General features: G+C 42.1%; 1 protein-coding gene across 18 annotated transcripts in view; it reads right to left on the reverse strand.

Annotated features, from left to right (window-relative positions):
• MIOS (meiosis regulator for oocyte development) overlaps window positions 1–21,458 on the reverse strand; it is a 47,991-nt gene that overhangs the window by 22,102 nt on the left and 4,431 nt on the right. For 11 of the 18 annotated variants that reach the window (XR_010985344.2, XR_010985345.2, XR_010985346.2 and 8 more), the window contains 6 exons: window positions 20,876–20,980; window positions 12,808–13,053; window positions 8,643–8,812; window positions 4,791–4,856; window positions 3,348–3,510; window positions 3,019–3,167 (listed from right to left, as the gene is read on the reverse strand). Coding sequence is in view for 11 of the 18 variants with exons in the window: in XM_068123497.2 (XP_067979598.1) it covers window positions 3,019–3,167; window positions 3,348–3,510; window positions 4,791–4,856; window positions 8,643–8,812; window positions 12,808–13,053; window positions 20,876–20,980 (899 nt within the window). In the remaining 7 variants the exon portion in view is untranslated. Of the gene's footprint in view, window positions 1–3,018; window positions 3,172–3,347; window positions 3,511–4,790; window positions 4,857–8,642; window positions 8,813–12,807; window positions 13,054–20,875; window positions 20,981–21,458 lie in introns of all 18 variants that reach the window. The other 7 variants (XR_013624189.1, XR_013624191.1, XR_013624190.1 and 4 more) reach the window with 1 other exon arrangement.

Here is a 21,458-nt window from a genome sequence, read left to right on the forward strand (position 1 = left end):
AGGATGCCAATAATATTGTCTGGGCCATTTTAGGATTTCTGTGCGGAATAAGATGAGATTTTATAATTTTTTCAGCTTTTTTGTTTTCATCCACTGCAAACCAAAGAAATACATATGTGGATACCAAAATATTTTTTAATTTCAACAATTTTCTTGAAGAAATGGTGCATTATTTGAAAAAAGTGCAAGGGTACCAATATTTTTGGCCACTACTGTATGACCGGCCTGATGGAATGACTTGAAAACTCATCGTTGTACTCATTGCCAGTAAAAAGAAGAAAAAAAAAATCCTGCCACTTGCACTGCCACGCCATGTGCCGTCATGGCGCCTAATAACAGATCAAACCTTAGGCTTGATGCGAGTTTCGGAGCGGATTCTTCGGAAGTGTGTTAAACAATATATACATGGAAAGTGCAACTAGAACCACTCGCCGTATATTCACGAACATAACACAGTATGAAGGGAAACTGTTCGCGATTGCTCCATAAGTTATATGACTCATGAATATTCATGAATAATCCATCCTCTGAGTTCCTGAACAGATTCAGACTCAATTTAATTCGTACAATTAATATGTTTTGTTTCGGAGGGAAATTACAAAATGATTGGTGAGTAAGTTATGTCAATGACTTAGTCAATGACTAAGTTGACAAAGCCACAAGTTCCATCTCAATCCCGTCAAAATTGATCATAAAAAGAGAAATAAAATATATTTTACAATCAAAACATTGGGTGTGTGACAAAGACTAATCAAATCGATGTTAGTCAAGATCCAAATCCAAATCCGGATATGAGAATTTAAATTTTTTAATGTGATTATTCACCATTGAGTGATAGGGCCAAAAACGACATATAACATACAGGGTGAGTCAAAAGTAGCACCCGATTTCTGTTTTTATATATATATATTATGTATGTATGTATGTATGTATGTATGTATGTATGTATGTATGTATGTATGTATGTATGTATATATATATATATATATATATATATATATATATATATATATATATATATATATATATATATATATATATATATTTCTGTCAGTTGATTGTTTGTTTGCCATTTGTATTACAGTGTACAAGAAGGTAGAAATAAATGAATGACATGTTTATCTAACCATTTATTCGGGGGAAAATTATTACGGAAGTGTACCAAGCTGTTTTACCTGCAATTTTCAAAGTGCCCTCCCTCGTGATCGATGCACAATTGCAGCTGAGCAGGCACAAAGTGGCACACACGCTTGCAGAGTTTGATATCGATTTCCTCAAACTTTGCAGTGATTTGAGCCTTCAATTCCTGAATGGTACGAGGCTTTTCACGATAAACAAGGTCTTTCATGAGCCCCCAAGAAAGAAATCTGGAGGTGTAAGGTCTGGGGAGTGTGCCGGCCACTCGATCGGACCGCGGCGGCCGATCCACTTTCCGGGAAAGTTTTCATCAAGGCACTGACGAACATGATGTCCATAATGAGGTGGAGCTCCATCTTGCTGGAAATAACAGTCCTGATCTTGTACCCTGGGCCAAAAGAAGGTTTGCAGCATATCCAGGTAAATTTCTGCAGTGACAGATCCCTCAAAGAAAAAGGGTCCAATTATCCCTAATGGAGATATGGCTGCCCAAACTGTCACGCCAGGTAAATTTACCTCCTTCTCAACTGTCACTCTTGGGTTCTCCGCAGCCCAGTGGACACATTTGTGTCTGTTAATTGTGCCATTAAGCTTAAAACATGCCTCATCTGACCACCAGATGTTGTCTAACATTGTGTCCTCTTCGTCAAGTTTAGCTAAGAACTCTTCGCAAAATTGAAGACGTCGGTCGTCATCTCCATCATGAAGGGCATGCAGTAAGCATGGAATGTAAGGATTCCAGTTTTTCTGGTGAAAGATACGGATAACACTTGATTGGCTCACTTCCAACTCTGCAGATAAACGGCGAGTTGACTTTTGCGGACTTTGTTCCAGTCTCCTGATGGTTTCTTCAGCCTTAGCTACATTCGTTGCCGTTTTCGGACGACCGGACTTCTTTGCAGTGGCTACCGACCCTGTTGCTTCAAATTTCTCGACAATCAATCATATGTTTCTTCCCTGTGGTGGGTTAATATCGAATTCCTGTGCCAAACGGCGTGCCGCCATCGTTGGTTGTTCATTACATTTGTAGTAATGTTTCACGGCCGCAATGCGTTGATTCATTGAAAGGTAATTCATGGTTCAATTTGGTGCAAATTCAGTAACTTTCCATACTCTCAGCAATAACCTGCAAAACAAAAACAAAAATAAATAAATAAAGAAAATTAATAATCTGCAAGACGATTATTAACAACATGACATCCCAGAAAGAATCCGACAGCCGAAAAAACAGAAATCGGGCGTGGGCTTTACTTTTGATTCACCCTGTATTTCAAAAAGTTGTGGATGACTTTTGACAAAACTTGGTGGTCGAGTTAGTTAGGCAACATGAACAAGGCAATTAGCTTTTGGTTTTGGTCCGAATCCAGATCCAACCTATCAGTGGGAAACAAAACGTAAACTGTTCAGCTTGGCGGAGGTATGCGCTCTACCGAGTGTTGTTCTCGTTAAAACTGCGAAAAGGAATATTTTTTAATATGATGATCTTCTTTCGTAGGCAGCACAGGGCTGCACGGCACCATCATCGGCATAGGGCGTGGCTGTGTGGCTAATGCAATGCCCTCTGCTGGTTAAGACAGCAATTTTTTTATGGTGTTAGTAATAGCTCGTCTACTCTTCGTAAAGGACACCATGCGATCTTTAATGTCCACCAACTAATGCTGACAGATGGGATGCCCAGTTTAACGTCTATCTCAGCGACGGCAAACATAATGATGAATTACCCTGCCTGTGAAACACCAGGATGACAGTTTATAGCTGGGTTGGGATTCAAACCCAGGCTGGACAGCATAGAGGCGAGTGTGCATACCTTTAGGCCATCCTGTCAGCCCTATGATGATGATATATTTATGTTGTATCGTGGCATGGACTGACGAATCTTACCTGTTGCAATGGCCTAGCTGCTGGGTCAAGTTTGCTGCGATGGATGTCAAAAGCAGCTCTTTTGTGCCACAAACGCCAGGCATCGAGGAGGTCACGATAACTCTCCACCCAGTGTTGTACTCGCGCCTCCTCTATGACCTCACTAGATGCTGCCTGTAGGGTCACATTGGCATGCTCAGTGTCAGAGTTCCAGTGCAACTGATAGGCCTGGGTCTTATATTTTCTACGCAATGCACACACACATGCACAGATACATTTGTTGCGAATTTAAATGTGAAATTTTTGTGCGTTTAATATATCTGGTAAAAATAATTTCTCAACATGGGAACTTGCCTGTAACATGCAAAGGCTCGCCGTCTGCACATCACTTGTCCGATCTACATAGCTTGCCATAAGGTCTATACCATCTTGGGTCAGGCCGGTGAGCAAGATTCCTTCGAGATTCCCAGATTCTTTCATCTCATTGGTGAGTTTGTCGAGATATCGGAAAAGCTGTGACCGTGAGAGAGGTTGGGGCAGGGGGTAGGGAGGGATAATAGGGAGAAATAGTTTTATTGCAATAAACCAAGTTCATTGCTGTTAATGATTAGCAATACACAAATATATATACATAGTGCATTCAGAAAGTATTGAGACCCCTTCACTTTTTTCACATTTTGTTATGTTGCAGCCTTATGCTGAAATTGTTTAAATTCATTTTTTCCCTCATCAATCTACACTCAGTACTCCATAATGACAAAGAGAAAACAGGATTTTAGAAAGTTTTGCAAATTTATTAAAAAGAAAAAACTGAAATATCACATAGCCAAACGGTTCAATCTTCGTTTCATCAGACCACAGAATCTTGTTTCTCACAGTCCGAGAGTCCTTTAGGTGCTTTTTGCAAACTCCAAGCGGGCTTTCATGTGTCTTTCACTGAGGAGAGGCTTCCGTCTGGCCACTCTGCCATAAAGCCCATATCGGTGGAGTGTTGCAGTGATAGTTGTCCTTCTGGAAGTTTCTCCCATGTCCACACAGGATCTCTGGAGCTCAGCCAGAGTGACCATCGGGTTCTTGGTCACCTCTCTTACCAAGGCCCTTCTCCCCCGATTGCTCAGTTTGGCCGGGCGGCCTGCTCGAGGAAGAGTCCTGGTTGTTCCAAACTTCTTCCATTGAAGAATTATGGAGGCCACTGTGCTCTTGGGAACCTTCAATGCAGCAGAAATTTTTTTGTAGGCTTCCCCAGATCTGTGCCTCAACACAATCCTGTCTCTGAGCTCTGCAGGCAGTTCCTTCGACCTCATGGCTTGGTTTTGCTCTGATATGCATTGTCAGTTGTGAGACCTTATATAGACAGGTGTGTGCCTTTCCACATCATGTCCAATCAATTGAATTTACCACAGGTGGACTCCAATCAAGGTGTGGAAACATCTCAAAGATGATCAAGAGAAATGGGAGGCACTTGAGCTAAATTTCAAGTGTCATAGCAAAGGGTCTGAATACTTATGTCAATGTGATATTTCAGTTTTTTCTTTTTAATAAATTTGCAAAACTTTCTAAAATCCTGTTTTCTCTTTGTCATTATGGGGTATTGAGTGTAGATTGATGAGGGAAAAAATGAATTTAAACGATTTCAGCATAAGGCTGCAACATAACAAAATGTGAAAAAAGTGAAGGGGTCTGAATACTTTCTGAATGCACTGTATAAACAGACCTGCACAATAGTTTTTAAAATACTTTCAAAACTAAAGTGTAAGCAAAGAAAGGCAAACCTGCCTGTTGTTAAGAATCACCTGGCTGTCTTTAAGAAACATACAAGCAAAAGCCACTCTGTCCCTCACCGCCATATTACTTTCATTCTGTAAAAGAAGATGGAAGATGAAGTTGAAAAACATAAAAGCATTTTCATATTGTTATAGATGCTTGTGATGCAGAAATAAGCTCTTTTGCCAAACAACAGCAACTTTCCCAGGATCTTAAAAGAAAGATTATGGGGCAAAGTGCACATTACAGGACCAAGCATTTCATATTCACAACTTGCCTTGTTAAATCAAAACAAAACTATGAAGGCTGTTTTGACTGATTTATGTTTTTGGATTTAATATTGCCATTATTTTGGTCCAGAAAAAGAACAATAAGATGGAATTAAATGATAGCTCAGAGGGAGAGCTTATGAGTTATGTTGTCTGGATTTGATTCCTGAAAGAAGACAATTCAAGCACAAATCGCCAACCTGATGCTTTACAGGTAGAAAGTTGAATGATGCAGATACACCACAACTTCAGAGATTTTACTTTCTTTACAAGAAGGAGGATCATGGAAGAGCAAGGTGATGGAGGGTATCAACTGACAGTGGGGTAGAGGATCAACAGTTGGACACAAGCAAAGGAACGAACCAACAGGAAGGGAGAGAGAGAGAGGAAGGAAGGAAACACTGCAACCTGCAAATAGGAGCGTTGGTTTAGAAAGGGTTAATTGGGGGAAATAAAGTTGAGCAGATGTTGTGACAAGACATGATGGTGCCCCACCTGTTTGAAACATTGGAGGGAAGATCAGGATAGAGGGCCACAGATGGAAGTGGAAGAGCAGCAAAAAAGTATAGTAAAACAAGTACAGATACATTCAAAGTACACCGCCCCCATGCAAATAAATAAATATCCTCCAGCGCGGCATTGCCGGGGCGCCTTGGGCACCCGGCGATGCCGCCGTACAGCACATAGAAACTGTATTGGGAGGGAGAGGTACACAATATTTGATTGATTAATTGCGTAATTAAAATCAATAAATAATAATCGTAAAATAATTTGTAATCAATTGGCTAATAGCATATCTCAACCACCAGAGTTTCATCCGAAGATGTAACTTTGAAAATGATTTAAATCTGTCAAAAATCAAATAATTAATTAACCAATAAATAATTAATCTACTAACTGATTAATCAAGAATAAATCAAAAATATCCTTTATAGCCACATCACCTGGTCACTGTCTTGTCCAAATATCAGCTTCAGAGCTCAAAATTTGCCTGAGATATTGCCCAGATGAGAAGGGAAATAAATAAGTACTTAATTTAAAAAAAAAAAAAAACCACCTTTCGAGGCCATTTTTCCCCGCAAGCGGGGGTTGGCCTTTTTCAGGAACTGGGGTTGTTGTTGTTTTTCGGTCCCCTTTTTGAAGCAATGTTTTACAGCCGGATGCCCTTCCTGACGCCAACCCTTTTTCCGCCTTTAACGACAAGCAGGGAATTACCAGTGAACTGGTACTCAATTAGCCGACCTCGGAAGGATGAACAGGCTGAGTCAACCCCCCTGGCGTTAATTCAGCGATTGACCGGGATTCGAACCCAGGATCCTAGGATCCTAAGCCGGCACCCTAGCCGCTAGCCCAACACCAGGGTCTCTTAATTAATCGATAATAATTATGTACCTAATCAATTAATTGATTAATCAAAAAACAAAAAATACCATTTTTGCCAAAGCACATGCTCACTATTGTGCCAAAATTTCAGCTTCCTAGCTCAAAGGATGGCTGAGATATCGCCCGGACAAACAACCAAGAAATATGTCGTGCATAGCACGATACTTGCGAAATCCCTAAAATAAGTTCTTGGGCCATGATGACCTAAAAATAATTGGTGGTTGAATTCAGTGACCAGACATGCAAATCCTCTTAAAATTTCAAGTCAATCGGATGAAAATTGAGGATTTTAGAAATTTGACAAAGTTGGCGACCTTTGGCCTATGTTGACCTTTTGACTTTTTGACCACAAATACAATAGGCTTCTTGCTTATGACCAACTCTACCATTTGGTGAAGTTTCGTGAAAATTGGTTGAAAATTGTGACCTGTAGGCGATTGACCCAGACAGATAGACAAACAGACAGATACACAGACAAACAGACAAACAGACAGACAGAATAATGCACAAGACCAACCAATGTACTTGAAAATCTTTGATTTTCGCAAGTAACAAACAAGAAAACAACAGGAGTGAAAACTGAGTACTCCCTGAAAACTGAGTACTGAGTTCTCCCGTGTGTGTGTGTGTGTGTGTGTGTGTGTGTGTGTGTGTGTGTGTGTGTGTGTGTGTCAGCTCTATAAGAGCCTTAGCCCATGTATTAAAAAATAGGGATAATACCCTTGGGCGCTCACCTGTAAGAACAGAGCAGTATACTACACCGGCTAAAGGTATTTTAAACAGTACCATGGTATTTTAAACCAATTTCATTGGTTGCTCGGAGACAGTGCAGTATGTAGAATCATACGAACGTAATCATAAGACTTTAAACAAACAAACAAAAAACTATTTTTGAGGGAATCCCTCCCTCTCCTCGCCCTCAAATTGTGTGTAGTTTCTGAGACGAGAGCAAATACCTATTTTAGGGAGTCAACCACCCCCCACCCCCCCCCCCCCCCCATTCCTCCCTTAAACGCTGATTTTCTAATGCCGTGACCATGCTTTGGTGCAACATGGGTGATGAAGGTTGTGATCAACTTTCATGAAAATTGTGCGCGTAGTTTCGGAGAAGAGAGCAAATACGTACCTATTTTGGGGGGAAAGCCCCCTGTACACCCCTCTAGGGCCCAATTTTTTTAGTACCGTGAACAAATTTTGTTACATGACAGGTGATGGAGATTGTGATCAGGTTTTATCAAAATTGTGTTTGTAGTTTCAGAGAAGAAAGCAAATACCTATTTTTTTTTTGATGGGGAGATGGAGTCAAACTCACTTTGACCCCCGGTAGACCCCCTTAGACTCCGATCTTTTTAAGCCACGAACAAACTTGAGTTGCATCATACCAAATATCATTTTCGCCAAGTTTGGTCACAATCCCATCAGCAGTTTCGGAGAATTTGCAAGTGTTTACTGACTGACGGACGGACGGACGATGCGCCGTCTCATAAGCTCCACGGAACTACGCTCCAGGTGAGCTAAAAACAGGAAATTCTCTGTATGTGTGCATGTGTGTTCATCTGAAAATCAGAAAAAAAAATAAAACAGGGCTGGGCCGATCTACACCAAATTTTGCGTACGTGTTAGTCGTATCCAGGGACGTCATAGGCACAAAAAACTCCTCCCCCTGTGAGGGGTGAGATGACACGATTTTAACCTGTACACTTGACACAGTGCAAGTGTTTTACTGACCCTGCTGCAGAAGGGGGGATTATTAGCCATTGCACAAAATAGATTTGCCCCACCTCCCCTACCCCACCACCCTCAGGCTGCTCCGAAATTTGCAACTTGATACCCAACATCATGAGGCATACAGGCAAACACATTTATTCGTGGATGTAAAACATCTCACACTCCCTTCAGAAAAGTGTGAGCCAACATTCCAGTGTTGACTCAAGAAAAGCAGAAGCAATAAAAATGTATTTTGAAGTGTTCATGAGAATAATACGTTGTACTGTTGATTTTGAAATTAAAAGTTTACATGAAAGAGCCACTGAACAACTCTGGTTGATAGTATGGAGTCAACAAAAATGAAATAAAAAGCTACAAAATAATATAGTTCATCTCTTATTGAGAGCAACTTTAAACAAAAAGGAGAAACTTGGCAGAAGCATTACATGGCTAGTTTCCACATTTCAATATTTCAGTTTCCACATTAGTTTTAATTTTCGGAATAAAAAGTTCCACAATTACCAGTATGTCATCATAGCTGCCCACTTCGCTCGTGAGAAAGGTGAAAACAGCACGCAGGTATGGGTTGGAAAGCTGAAGACGTAGCGACCCACACATCTCACGCCATAGTGATGCACGGTCGTCTGTGTAACCTGACAGTGCCATTGCAACCACATTGAGGTTCAAGTCACCTGGTGGACAATAACAAGTAGGGTCTCAGGTTACAGCAACTCAGAACTTAACACCAATGAAAAGGAGGTTGTAGGGTTATACACACACGCAGAAAAGAGCAAGGAATATGGGATTCTTTGGGAAATCCTCATAATCTCTGTGCTGATGACTCCCTTCTATGCTACAGCATCCCTAATCCTTCAGAAAGGCAGGCAGCAGCCTCTTCCCTCTCTGCTGACCATGCCAGGATCAGGAGTTGGTGCAACACTTGGAATACGTCTTTTAACCCTGGGTAATCTCATGCTCTCACTCTCTCTCTGAAAGGACCATCTAACAAACCATCCCATATACTTTCTTGATAAATCATTTGAAGAGGTTAATTTCCTTAAATGTCAGGCTTCAACATCAACCACGATCTCTTTTGAGGAAACCACATTTTGGAGTTGGCCTACAAAGCCAGCCACATGGATATAAATTTGTGTTATAATGGTATAATACAACACATGTGTTATAATATAATGCCTATGTTAAAACATGAGATATATATATATATATATATATATATATATATATATATATATATATATATATATATATATATATATATATATGTATCTATATATATATATATATATATATACAGTAACGTGAAAAAGTAAGTACACCCCATGTAAAGTTTTGAATTTTTCAACATATATCAACATACAGCTATTTGATCTTCATTTCAACAATATTGATAGCTAAAGGTGATATAACATAACAAATATCATGAAACATTTAGCGTGTGGAAAAAGTAAGTACACCCTGCTCTAGCGGGGAAATGGCCTTAAAACGATCATTCATTCATTCATTCATTTACATTTTGTAGTCCATTGTATAATTTAAATAAACATAAATGCAAATTTCGCATGTGGAAAAAGTAAGTACACCCTTGGCTCTAACAGGTGGTATTGCCCCCTTTGGCAGAAGCAACCTCAAGTAGGCGTTTCTTACAACTGTCTACCAGTCTCTGACATCGACTGGGAGAAATTTTTGCCCACTCCTCCATGCAGAATTATTTCAGCTGTGCGATGTTTGAGGGGTTTCTTGCATGCACAGCTCGTTTCAAATCCCCCCACAACATCTCGATGGGATTTAGATCCGGACTTTGACTTGGCCATTCCAGAACTCTCCATTTCTTTCTTTTCAGCCATTCCTTGGTGGATTTACTGGTATGTTTAGGGTCATTGTCATGTTGCAAGGTCCACCTTCGGTTGAGCTTCAGCTTTCCGACAGATGGCCTCACATTATCCTCAAGCACCCTCTGGTACAATGAAGAATTCATAGTGGATTCTATGATGGTGAGCTGCCCAGTCCCTGATGCAGCAAAGCTGCCCCAAACCATAATATTTCCACCACCATGCTTTACAGTTGGGATCAGATTCTTGTGGTCAAATGCTGTCTTTGGTTTTCGCCAAACATGTCTTCTGGTACTGTGGCCAAATAGCTCTACCTTTGACTCATCTGTCCAGAGCACATTGTTCCAGAAGTGCTGGTCTTTGCCTCGGTGTTCATTGGCAAACTTTAGTCTTGCCCTGATGTTCTTTCTGGACAGCAAAGGTTTCGTCCTGGCACACCTCCCATGTAGATCAAATTTGTGCAGCCTCTTTCTAATGGTAGACTCGTGCACTTTGACATCAACAGTGGCAAGAGCTACCTATAGGTCCCGTGATGACATTCTGGGGTTCTTAGAGACTTCTTTCAGCTTCTTGCAGTCTGCTCTCGGGCTGAATTTGCTGGGGCGGTCTGGCCTGAACAAGTTGGCAGTTGTTTGGAATCTTCTCCACTTGTAGATGATCTTCCGGACAGTCGAATGATTGATTTTAAATTGTTTGGAGATCTTATTAAATCCCTTCCCAGAATCGTCGGCATCTATAACCTTCTTTCTGAAAGCCTCAGAGAGCTCTTTTGATCTAGGCATGGTGACGCCGCACACTTCAACAACAAAGAGCAAACCAAACGAAATGTCTGAGGTTTAAATAAGACAGGTTCCTCCAAGATCCTCTCTAACGATGTTCTAATCATTTGCACCTGAGCTGGTGCACCTGATTCTAATTTTAGGTAGTTGAAGTAGTGATAAATGTAGGGGTGTACTTACTTTTCCCACATGAGAAATTTCCATTCATGTTTATTTAAATTATACAATGGACTACAAAATGTAAATGTTTCATGATATTTGTTATACTAGGGCATGCCCGTACTATATATATATCTAAAATTATATCCCCCCCCCTCTATTTACATGAAATGGTTTGGTCCAAAGCGAACGGCTTGCGAGTACGGTGACAATCCCCCCCCTCTATTTACATGAAATGGTTTGGTCCAAAGCGAACGGCTTGCGAGTATGGTGTTTTTTATCGGACCCGTGGAATTATAGATAGTAGTTTTAATTAGTTTTAAAACATAGTTTAACGGCAACATAGTTTTCCAACGTGAAATAAATGAATACGCTCTCAAATGTGCCGTCCGAGGCAGAGTCTGTTCGCCACGTTCGGCACACGTGATAGCTCGCTGCTCTCTGATTGGTTGAATCGTTTTTTGGACATAGCTCGGTAACTACTTGTCCGATTAATATGAAACCTTGAAAAGGCACATCCTCGGGTCCCCAGCAATATACCTGGCAAGTTTAAAGTATATCGGACCCGTGGTTGTCGAGAAACAGCGGTCACAGACATACAAACATACAAACATACAAACATACACACAGAGATTACTGGAATTATAGATAGATTATATCACCTTTATCTATCAATCGTGTTGAAATGAAGATCAAATAGCTGTATGTTGAAAAATTCAAAACTTTACATGGGGTGTACTTACTTTTTCACGTGACTGCATATATATTTACATATACATATATATATATATATATATATATATATATATATATATATATATATATTGATGGAATAAATGGAACCATGTGCATGTATTATTTTGCTTTCTTCATTACAAATAAAGCTCAGAACATTGGCATCTCGTTATGTTATCTGCGATTCCGTCTTGACAAATTGGGAGTTGACTTGGGTTAATAGTTTATCTGTTACAAAATACATGAACAACTAGAACGTCACTCGGTAGAACACATACCTCCGCCAGGCTGAACAGATTATGTTTTATGTGAACGCCAATTTGATTCACGCAGCTGCATGAAGAAGTAAATGTATTTCATTTGCCAGATGTCGGGCACCCCATTATGTGAACTTTTATAGAGCATTTTCCCCGCAAGCGGGGGTTGGCCTTTTTCAGGAACTGTGGTTGTTGTTGTTTTTCGGTCCCCTTTTTGAAGCAATGTTTTACGGCCGGATGCCCTTCCTGACGCCAACCCTCGATTCCTCCTAAGAACACAAGGGTAGTCCAGCATGCACATGAGATTTTTTGAATGTACCTTCTTCTCTATTGTTTGGCATTTTCTACAAGCTGTGGAATGTCCCTTCTTTTCTAGAGTTTGTCACATGGCACATACCATATAAAGGGACCCTTTCTATGCCCCTGGCATTTTCGTCAAGTAAAGTTTGGTGGATCGACATAAACCCAAAGAGCATTTCATAACATTTTAGAAAAGTTTAATACAATTTTATGCCCCTCCATGATACAAGTTTAAAATCCAGAGATTATTTTGATATCAGAAGATATGAAAGAACCCTTGTTTTTCAGAAATGGGCTGTGCATGACCGGAAGAAATCAATGTTTTAGAAGAAGCCATGGAGTTGAATGACATTTGAAAAATGAATGAAAATCGAATATATTGTTCTAAGATGATGAACCAATCAAAGTAACGAGCTAAAACTGGCTGAGTCAGGCATTTATCCAAATGTTGGAAATAAGTAATTAATCAACTAATTCAGGGCTATCTTCATATTACACAAGGTAGATTGGCACAATGTGTTTACCCACCCCCACACTTTAAATGCCTCCTAAAAATTAGAGTAGTTGCAAACACGAGGTAGAATTAAACGGGAAAGTTTCCTCACACCCTTCCCAGAAGCTGCTCCTTTCTGTAAGATCTGGATGGCGAGACGAATCTTGAGGTTAAAAAGTGAAATGGCGGCTGCACGTTCCCATTCGTTGAACCGTTCCAATGACAGCAAGAAGGTATCCACATCACCGTCATTCCCGCATGGACGCCAACCACACAGCTGCAGTGCGAGGCTCCGTGCCTCACTTTTGAAAGTCACCACTTCAACGCTGTGTTCCGCCCCGACACAAATCTCAGACTTACCTGGAATCATACCAACAAATCAAGAACATTGGTATCACAAACAATTATGGTATTCTCAAATAAAATCTGCATTTAAAAAAAATCAAAATCAACATTATCTTCCGACTTTCGCTTTGTAAAATTGTATTAAAAAATCAACATTATCAATTTCCGCTTCCGGTTCCTCGAGCGAGGAAGCGACTTCGATCTCTCCACGGCATCAAAGTTTAAGTATTTTCCCATTCGTGTCTTTGTCAAATTTCCACTCGTTATTTTATTGTGTATGTGTTATTGTGCGTTTCCAGTTGGCTTTGGTTTGTAATTCGTGTAAACTTGTGTATAATGAATCGTTTTCTGTTCGCACCACGTGCGCGGCCTGCAAACTTGAGGCTTCCCTCCCCCCGTCAGTGTTTTGTGAATTTAAGTTCTTTCCTTCGCTGTATTGCTTCTTTCTTAGATTTTCTCTTCTCCCCCCAACTTCCCAGAACATCGACCCTTTGTCTAAAATTTTAAATACAAAAGAAAAAAAAAAAAGTTTTTTAAATTTCCTTCTCTCCTCACGGGCCCTCACGTTTGCTGTTGTCTCACCTCAACCCCTTTATCTCCTTTTCTCCCACCTCTTCCTTCCATCTCCAGCCGATACTCGCCTTTCCAATTCTAGTTTCCTCCATGCTCATTCAACCCTTTCTCCGATCCGCGCCCTCACTTCAGGGACTTTTCCCAGATTGTTTTTCACGGTTTTGTTCAATCAAGTTGAACCTTTCTCCTGCAGTGTTTTATTCAGTGGTTTATTACAACACGCTGTTTTTCTTCCTATATAAAAGGCTTTTTTCAATTTCCTCATCAAATCATTCCACTTCAAAAAAAATTCAATCTCTTACAGTCCTTCCTTTCTACATTCTCAAAACTCACCTGCATTCCACCCCTCCTCTATCCTTTTCAAACGGATATCTGACTTGAAAATCACAATAAACCCAGTTTGTAATAAATGTTCGTTTTTCATCAATCATCCACTTTCTAAACTCCCCCCTCACCCCTCCCATCCTAAACTTCCCCATCACACCTCCCCTCCTAAACTCCCCCCTCCCTTTCAATTCTCCCCCATCAACCCTCCCCTCTAAATCTCCCCCTCACCCCTCCCCTTCAAAACTCCCCCCCCCCACACCTCACCTTCAAAACTCCCCCCTCACCTTCAAAACTCCCCCTCCCCCCTCCCCTTCAAAACTCCCCCCACCCCTCCCCTTCTAATCTACCACCCCAGCCCCCCACTATCTTTTTCCAATTCTCCCTCCTCCCCCTCAAAGCTGCTTCCTCCCCACTTCCTCTCCCTTCCATCACACACCTCCACCTCCTCCAACCTTCGACTTTGCTCTGCTCCCCCCCCTCCCCCCCTCAAACAACACCACACTGTGCCTCATCCCATCACCATCAAAGCTCTTGTCCTCCTCATCCTTCCCTTTCTCCCAACTCTTCTGCAATCTATGACACACAATCAACAGCTCTCCCTACCTCCCCCTCTCACCCCTCATCTTACCCTACCCCTCTGTTCCCTTCCCCTGTCATGTACCTGATGCTCCCCCTCCCTCTTCCTTAACGGTATGGACCTCAAACATCCGGGGCGTTCGCTCAAACCAGATTGATCTCTCCATACAGGTTGCTTCTGACAAACCACACGTAATCTGCTTAACAGAAACTTTCCTCCTTCAAGATGTCTCCGATTCCTTATATCTCTTACTGGTTACTCCCTCCTCCGGTATGACAGACCTGAGCTGGGATTGCTATCTTTATCAAAAACTCTCTTCCTCACTCTCCTTGCACTGCCCTCTCACCACCCCAACCCCAAGAGTACCTCTGGCTACGGCTTCTTCTCCACTCCCTTTTGTTCATACTGTATGTGTTCTGTACCGTCCTCAAAACAGTGAGGACTCCATTTACATCTCCCTGTCTGACAACATGGACCAACTTCTATCCACTCATCCCAACTCTCTTCCTCATATGCGGTGACTTCAACTGTCATCATACCAGCTGGCTTGGTGTGGGTTCCTCTCAAACCAGTCATTGCACCTCAGCAAAGGACTTCTGCGGCTCACTGGGACTGACACAATCTGACAATTTCCCGACCCAGATCTCAGTCATAGAGTATCTTTTCTTCTAGACTTGGTTATGACAAACTTCCCTGCAAATGTCTGCTGTTCTTCTTCTGCTCCAATCGGTTCTTCTGATCATTTGCTTGTTAAAGTAGACATCTCTCTGGCCATTCTCTCTGGCCTCCTCAACGCCGACGAGTGTGGCATTTCACTCAGGCCGACTGGCATGGTCTTCAAGCAGCCATCAATCATCTGGACTGGTCTCCCATCTCTACCGCCTCTGACATCAACTCATCCTGGGAATTCTTCCAAAGTAAACTGCTCTCTCTCATGCACAGATTTATCCTATCTAGTCTTCAGTTGTCTTACCCTTCCTCCCATCCATGGTACACTGAAGCTTGTGGTGAGGCAGTTGCCATGAAACAACTTGCCTTCACCTCAAGGAAGGCTAATCCAACTGAAGGCAATCTCAGTTCCTTTCACAAAGCTCGGAACAAGTGTGTGTGTCTACCCTCAGGAGAGACGGGAAACAATATCTCTCTACTCTCAAGACTGAACTCTCAAACCTGTCTCCCTCCTCCAAATCCTGGTGGCGTCTGGTCAAACTGTTTCTGGTGTTTGTTCCCCCTCTATCCCCTCCTTTACCTCAAACAGCCACACAGCTGCCACCGCATGTGAAAAAGCCAAATGCTTCAAATCTGTTTTCCTCAAAATCTTGTGTCCTGAACCCATCTCTCTCTGTACCCACCTTACCCAGTCGATCCCAGCTGCTCCTAGACTCTGTCCTTCTCTCCTGACAAGGTGGAGAAGTTTCTGTCAAACCTCGACTCTGATTCTGCAACTGGACCAGACAGCATCAGCCCACGGGTCCTAAAATCCTGATTTTTTTTTTTTTTTTTTTTTTTTTTTTTTTTTTTTTTTTTTTTTTTTTTTTTTTTTTTTTTTTTTTTTTTTTTTTTTTTTTTTTTTTTTTTTTTTTTTTTTTTGTATACAAGATCGAGGCTCGTGAAAGAGCGAACATTAATCACACAGAAAGACAAACCGACACATAAAACATATAACATCGGGAGCGGTAGACAAGATGGGGAGAGAGGGGGAAGGACACAAACACAACATTTGAGAGCAGGGACCGAGAGACATGGAGACATCGAGAGATCTTCGAGAGGGCGAGGGCTTTGGGGGGGGGGGGGCATGGGAAGGGGGCGGTGGGAGAGGTATAAAACATATGGACACTGCCAGGACTTCCAGGAAAGAAGTTGGAATTTCAAACAAGGTGGATCTGGGGTGAATTAGCGGGGGTAGAAAAGATCAAGGTTTTGGATGGGGGAAGATAAGAGATGGTGGTGAACTGCTGTTTTAAAGACCTGGAGGGAGGGGTGGGATTGAAGGGAGTGAGGGAGTTTGTTCCAGAGGCGGGAGAAAAGAGGAATGAAAGAGTGAAGGTGAGCAGAGAGCCGAGATTTCGGCAGTTTAACCATCAGAGGGTTGCTGGCAGATCTTGTGCGACCTGTAGGAATATTTGGGGGACAGAGCACAGAAAGAGCTGGGGGTGCAAGGCCGGAGAGGAGTCGGTAGAAGACAGAAAGACCACCTACCTGCCTGCGGTGAGTGAGTGAAAGGCCCTCAGAGATAGCTTCATCGCGGGAGATTCCAATAATTCTGAATGCTTTGGTTTCAACAGCGTTAAGACGAGCTAGGTGTGAGGCAGGAGCACCAGCCCAGAGGGGAGAACAGTATTCCATTGAGCTGTGGATGAAAGCCTTGTATGTGGTGAGGAGCTCAGGTGTGCCAAGGAAGGACTTCGCACGACGGAGGATGCCCAGTCGGCGACTGGCTTTGAAGGCCAGATTTGAAATGTGGTTTTCCCAGGAAAGATCATGGCAGATAGTGAGACCCAAAAGCTTGAGTGACAGAGCTTCTTGGAGAGGATTATTCAGAAAGTGGATGGGAGGGTTGTCCAGTCGGTCTTTTCGGAGAGACATCGTAAGAGTGTGAGATTTGTCAGGATTGAAAGACATGTTCCACTTGTTTGCCCAGTCTGTGATTTTGTCCAGGTTGTCCAGATTTATCCATGGAAATCCCCACGTATGGCTTGTGGACTTCCTCTCTGGTCGTAGTCAATGTGTGGCCCTGAATGGATTTCTCTCATCTCCCCTTCCTGTTCAGGCTGGAGTTCCCCCCGGCAGTGTTCTGGGCCCTCTGTTTTTTTCTGGTCTTCATCAATGATCTCTCCGACTCTCTGGAAAATCCTATCTCTTTGCTGATGACTCCACTCTCTGCCGCTCCATACCTCGTCCCTCAGATCGGCAGTCTGCAGCCTCCTCACTCTCTGCAGACCTGGATAAAATCACAGACTGGTCAAACAAGTGGAACATGTCTTTCAATCCTGACAATCTCACTATGTCTCTGAAAAGACCATCTGGACAACCCTCCCATCTACCATCTGAACAATCCTCTCCAAGAAGTTCTGGCACTCAAGCTTTTGGTTCTCACTTTCTGCCATGATCTTTCCTGGGAAAACCACATTTCTAAGCTGGCCTCCAAAGCCAGTCACCGACTGGGCATCCTCCGTCATGCGAAGTCCTTCCTTGGCACACCTGAGCTTCTCACCACATACAATGCTTTCATCCGCAGCTCAATGGAATACTGTTCTCCCCTCTGGGCTGGTGCTCCTGCCTCACACCTAGCTCGGCTTCACGCTGTTGAAACCAAAGCTTTCAGAATCATTGGAATCTCCTGAGATGAAGCTACCTCCGAGGGCCTTTCACTTACTCACCGCAGGCAGGCTGGTGGTCTTTCTGTCTTCTACCGACTCCTCTCCGGCCTAGCTCCCCCAGGTCTGTCTGAGCTCTGTCCCCCAACTATTCCTACAGGTCGCACAAGATCTGCCAGCAACCCTCTTATGGTAAAACTGCCAAAATCAAGACTCTCTGCTCACCTTCACTCCTTTATTCCTCTTTTCTCCCGCCACTGGAACAAACTCCCTCACTCTCTTCAATCCCACCCACTCCTCCCTCCAGGTCTTTAAAACATCTGTTCACCACCATCTCTTATCTTCCATCATCCAAAACCTTGATCTTTTCTACGCCTGATAATTCACCCCAGATCCACTTTTTTGAAATACCAACTTCTTTCGTGGAAGTCCTAGCAGTGTCCATGTGTTTTTTTAACCTCTCCCACCCCCCTTCCTACGCTTCCTCCCCCCAAGCCCTCTCCCTCCCACAGATCTCCCGATGTCCCTGTTCTCTACTGTTGTACTTGTGTTCCTCCTCTCTCTCTCTCTCCCAATCTCGTCTCCCGCTCCCTTTATCATATGTTTTATGTGTCAGGTTTTTTTTGTGTGATAATGTTTGCTCTTACACAAGCCTCGATGTTGTATCACTAAAAAAATAATCTCAATCTATCTCCTTCAGTCCTGGTTTACAAGATGGCCTCAACGTATGCATGCTAACCTCTATCAGCCTGGGTTTGAATCCTGACCCAGCTATAAACTGTCATCCCGGTGTTTCACAGAAAGGGCGTTTCATCAATGTGTGTGTTGTCCCTCAGATGGATGATAAATTGGTGTCCATTCTACTGGCATTCGTAGGTGAATGTTAAAGATCCCAAGGTGACCTTCGCAAATAGTCAGTGAGAAATCACCGACACCATGAACAAATTACAAATTCCTGCCCTAATCAGCATCAGCGGCACAGCCACACTCTCAGCCAATGATGCCACCCCGCAGCCGTGTGCTGCATCCGAAAGAAGAGGAAGAAGACGTTCTGCTTTAAGAGAAGTTGGCATAAATTTATCAATCACAGAAATGATTGTGAAATTGAAATGTGTCAATCTGACCCTATACGCTATACAATGCAAAATTTATTTCGATAAAACTGTGGTTACAGAGCATTCACTTCCGAGACATTCCCTAAGCCAATCAAAGTAGTGATATAAAATCACGTGTCCCCCAGAAATAGTTTACTTAAACTGGAAAAAGAATTGATTTTGACAATGTGAATGTTAAAACAAGAGAAAGACTGAAGAAAGATTCAAGATCCTGAGCTGATCCATATCCACTCTTTCACCACGGTACAAAGTGCTGCTCATAAACGCAAAGTGCAACTACAGAACGCACTGTCAACTATTATGGAACCATTAGCAAGACTAAGGTTGATGCAGCTAAGAGAAAGAAAATTATCAAAATGGACGCAGCAAGCCTGTAATTATCTATGTGACATGCATCCAGTGAGGGTCCACTGTGGTCAGGGTAATCACAATAATATATAAATAAATATAAGCTTTATATAACAAATTGCATACGTGTTGGTAGTACCCAGGGTCAGGTCATGGGCACACAAAAAAAAATCCCCCAACCCTGCGAGGGTGGGAAAGACACTTTTCACCTTACATATCGTGCCACAACGCTAGTGGTTTACTGACCCCTGCTGCAGACAGTGGGGATTATTAGGCATGGCACAAAATGTATTTGCCCCACATTCCTGCTATCCACCTCCAAGCTGCTTCCTAAGGGAGCGGGTGTTTTTGGTACAATTTATTGGAGTCAACATTGGCAATTTTTATTTATTTATTCCAGAAACATTTTGTTTACTGTCAACTCGGTGTCAATTTTAGTAAAACAAACACTTATTTGCTAAAAATAATAATAATTATGAATCGTTTTATGTTCTCAAGTATCAGACGTTATGTTGTTTTTTATTTTCAAATTGCAAAATGCAATTCTCATCAAGTCACAAACAATACACCCGTTAAAGGCCTGGCATAGCACTAGATATAACACTGTCCCAGACGAAACACCTTCTTACTACACATCCATCACAATAAAATACACAATTTGGTGTCTGTCTGTATCATTCATTGTCTGACCGTGATACATTGTCATTACTGATCCAATCTCAACCAAACGTGTCAGGAGGACTAAGAGTCACATGACGGAGGTTATAGCGGCTTCATTGCCCTCCTCTCCAAGGGGGTTGTTCACCTGGGGGCAAAATCCATGTTAAGGTGTATAATGTATATACATATTAAGATAGATAATTGTGGCATTTTCCAAAGTCGCTTCTCCTAACAAAAGTTGAAACAACATCAATGATAAAAGTATAATATGAATGTTATTACACAACATTGTCAATACAAATAACATCCGCCCATCCCCAAGGGGTTTTCCTCCTTTGATAACACCATGTTAACGTGTGTAAATAGCTTATCGTGCCATTTCATGGAGGCAACCCCACCAGAGGTAAGACAAATCTTATAAATCACAACCATACATGTACCTTTTGAAACAGCCACTACTGCAGTTTCACACTAAAATGAAAGGAAGGAAACTTGACGTTCTTGAAGCATTATATGCTTATACCCCACAGACTAATGTACCCAAGCCTAAATCTACTGTAATCTATATACCCCAGAGAGGTAAATGACTGAATTAAATGACCCATCCTGCCATTCCCTTCGAGAGTAGGTGTAATAGTCTTACTAAATCAATTATTCTGATGCCTAGCGTCTGACATTTAGGTTAGCGTCTATGAACATCAGATGGTCAGACAGTCAGACATATGTGTTATGGTGTTCAACTGATATTAGCAAAACGCTAGATGTAACGCAGTAATGTTTGTGTCGGTACAGGCCTAGCCGAGTGCGAGACGTAAAACCGTAATGAAGTCCCAGTGAAAACAGCACGCAAGACAGCAGGACAAATGGAGAAATCCGGCTACTTTAATACATAGATAAGCAAACGATCCTTTGCATCTCACCTGACTCCGACTTGACCAGTCTTTTGACACCGTGGTAGACAGGGGGCAGCTGGCTCCCAAGGGTACATGCTTGGCTTTCCATATCCTCAGTGTAATGTTTCATGAGTTCCATGAGGTTAAGGGTTGCATATCATCACATAAATAACACTGCACATTTTCAAACAACTTAAAAATCGACCATTCATATGAATGTAATCTAAAGCAGCAATAATTGAGATCGTTTAGACGTCGGTAGGACTCGAGGTGGTGTGGGGGAAGGAAAGTCATATTTTAAAATAAATAATCAACCAAATTAGAGGCAAAAAAAATATACAAATAACAAAAAATATCCACCAATTGAGTATGGCATGTTTACATTGAATTTGTGGATTTACCAACATTGTTTAGGAAACTAGAAATAAACTGTACGGGTATACGTATAAGATCCAGGCTTATGGAAGAGCAAGGAGACAGATGGCAATGGGGCAATGTGCAAAAGGTGGATACAAAAGGCAAGGGCATTAACGAACAGTGGGGGGAGAAAGGACTGGCAGAACAACTTTACTCAGAGTAAGAGAACTTCCAAACATAATCATTGGAAATG

The sequence above is a fragment of the Myxine glutinosa genome, chromosome 7 (genome assembly GCF_964187855.1).
Source record: "Myxine glutinosa chromosome 7, kmMyxGlut1.1, whole genome shotgun sequence".
Lineage (NCBI taxonomy): Eukaryota > Metazoa > Chordata > Myxini > Myxiniformes > Myxinidae > Myxine > Myxine glutinosa.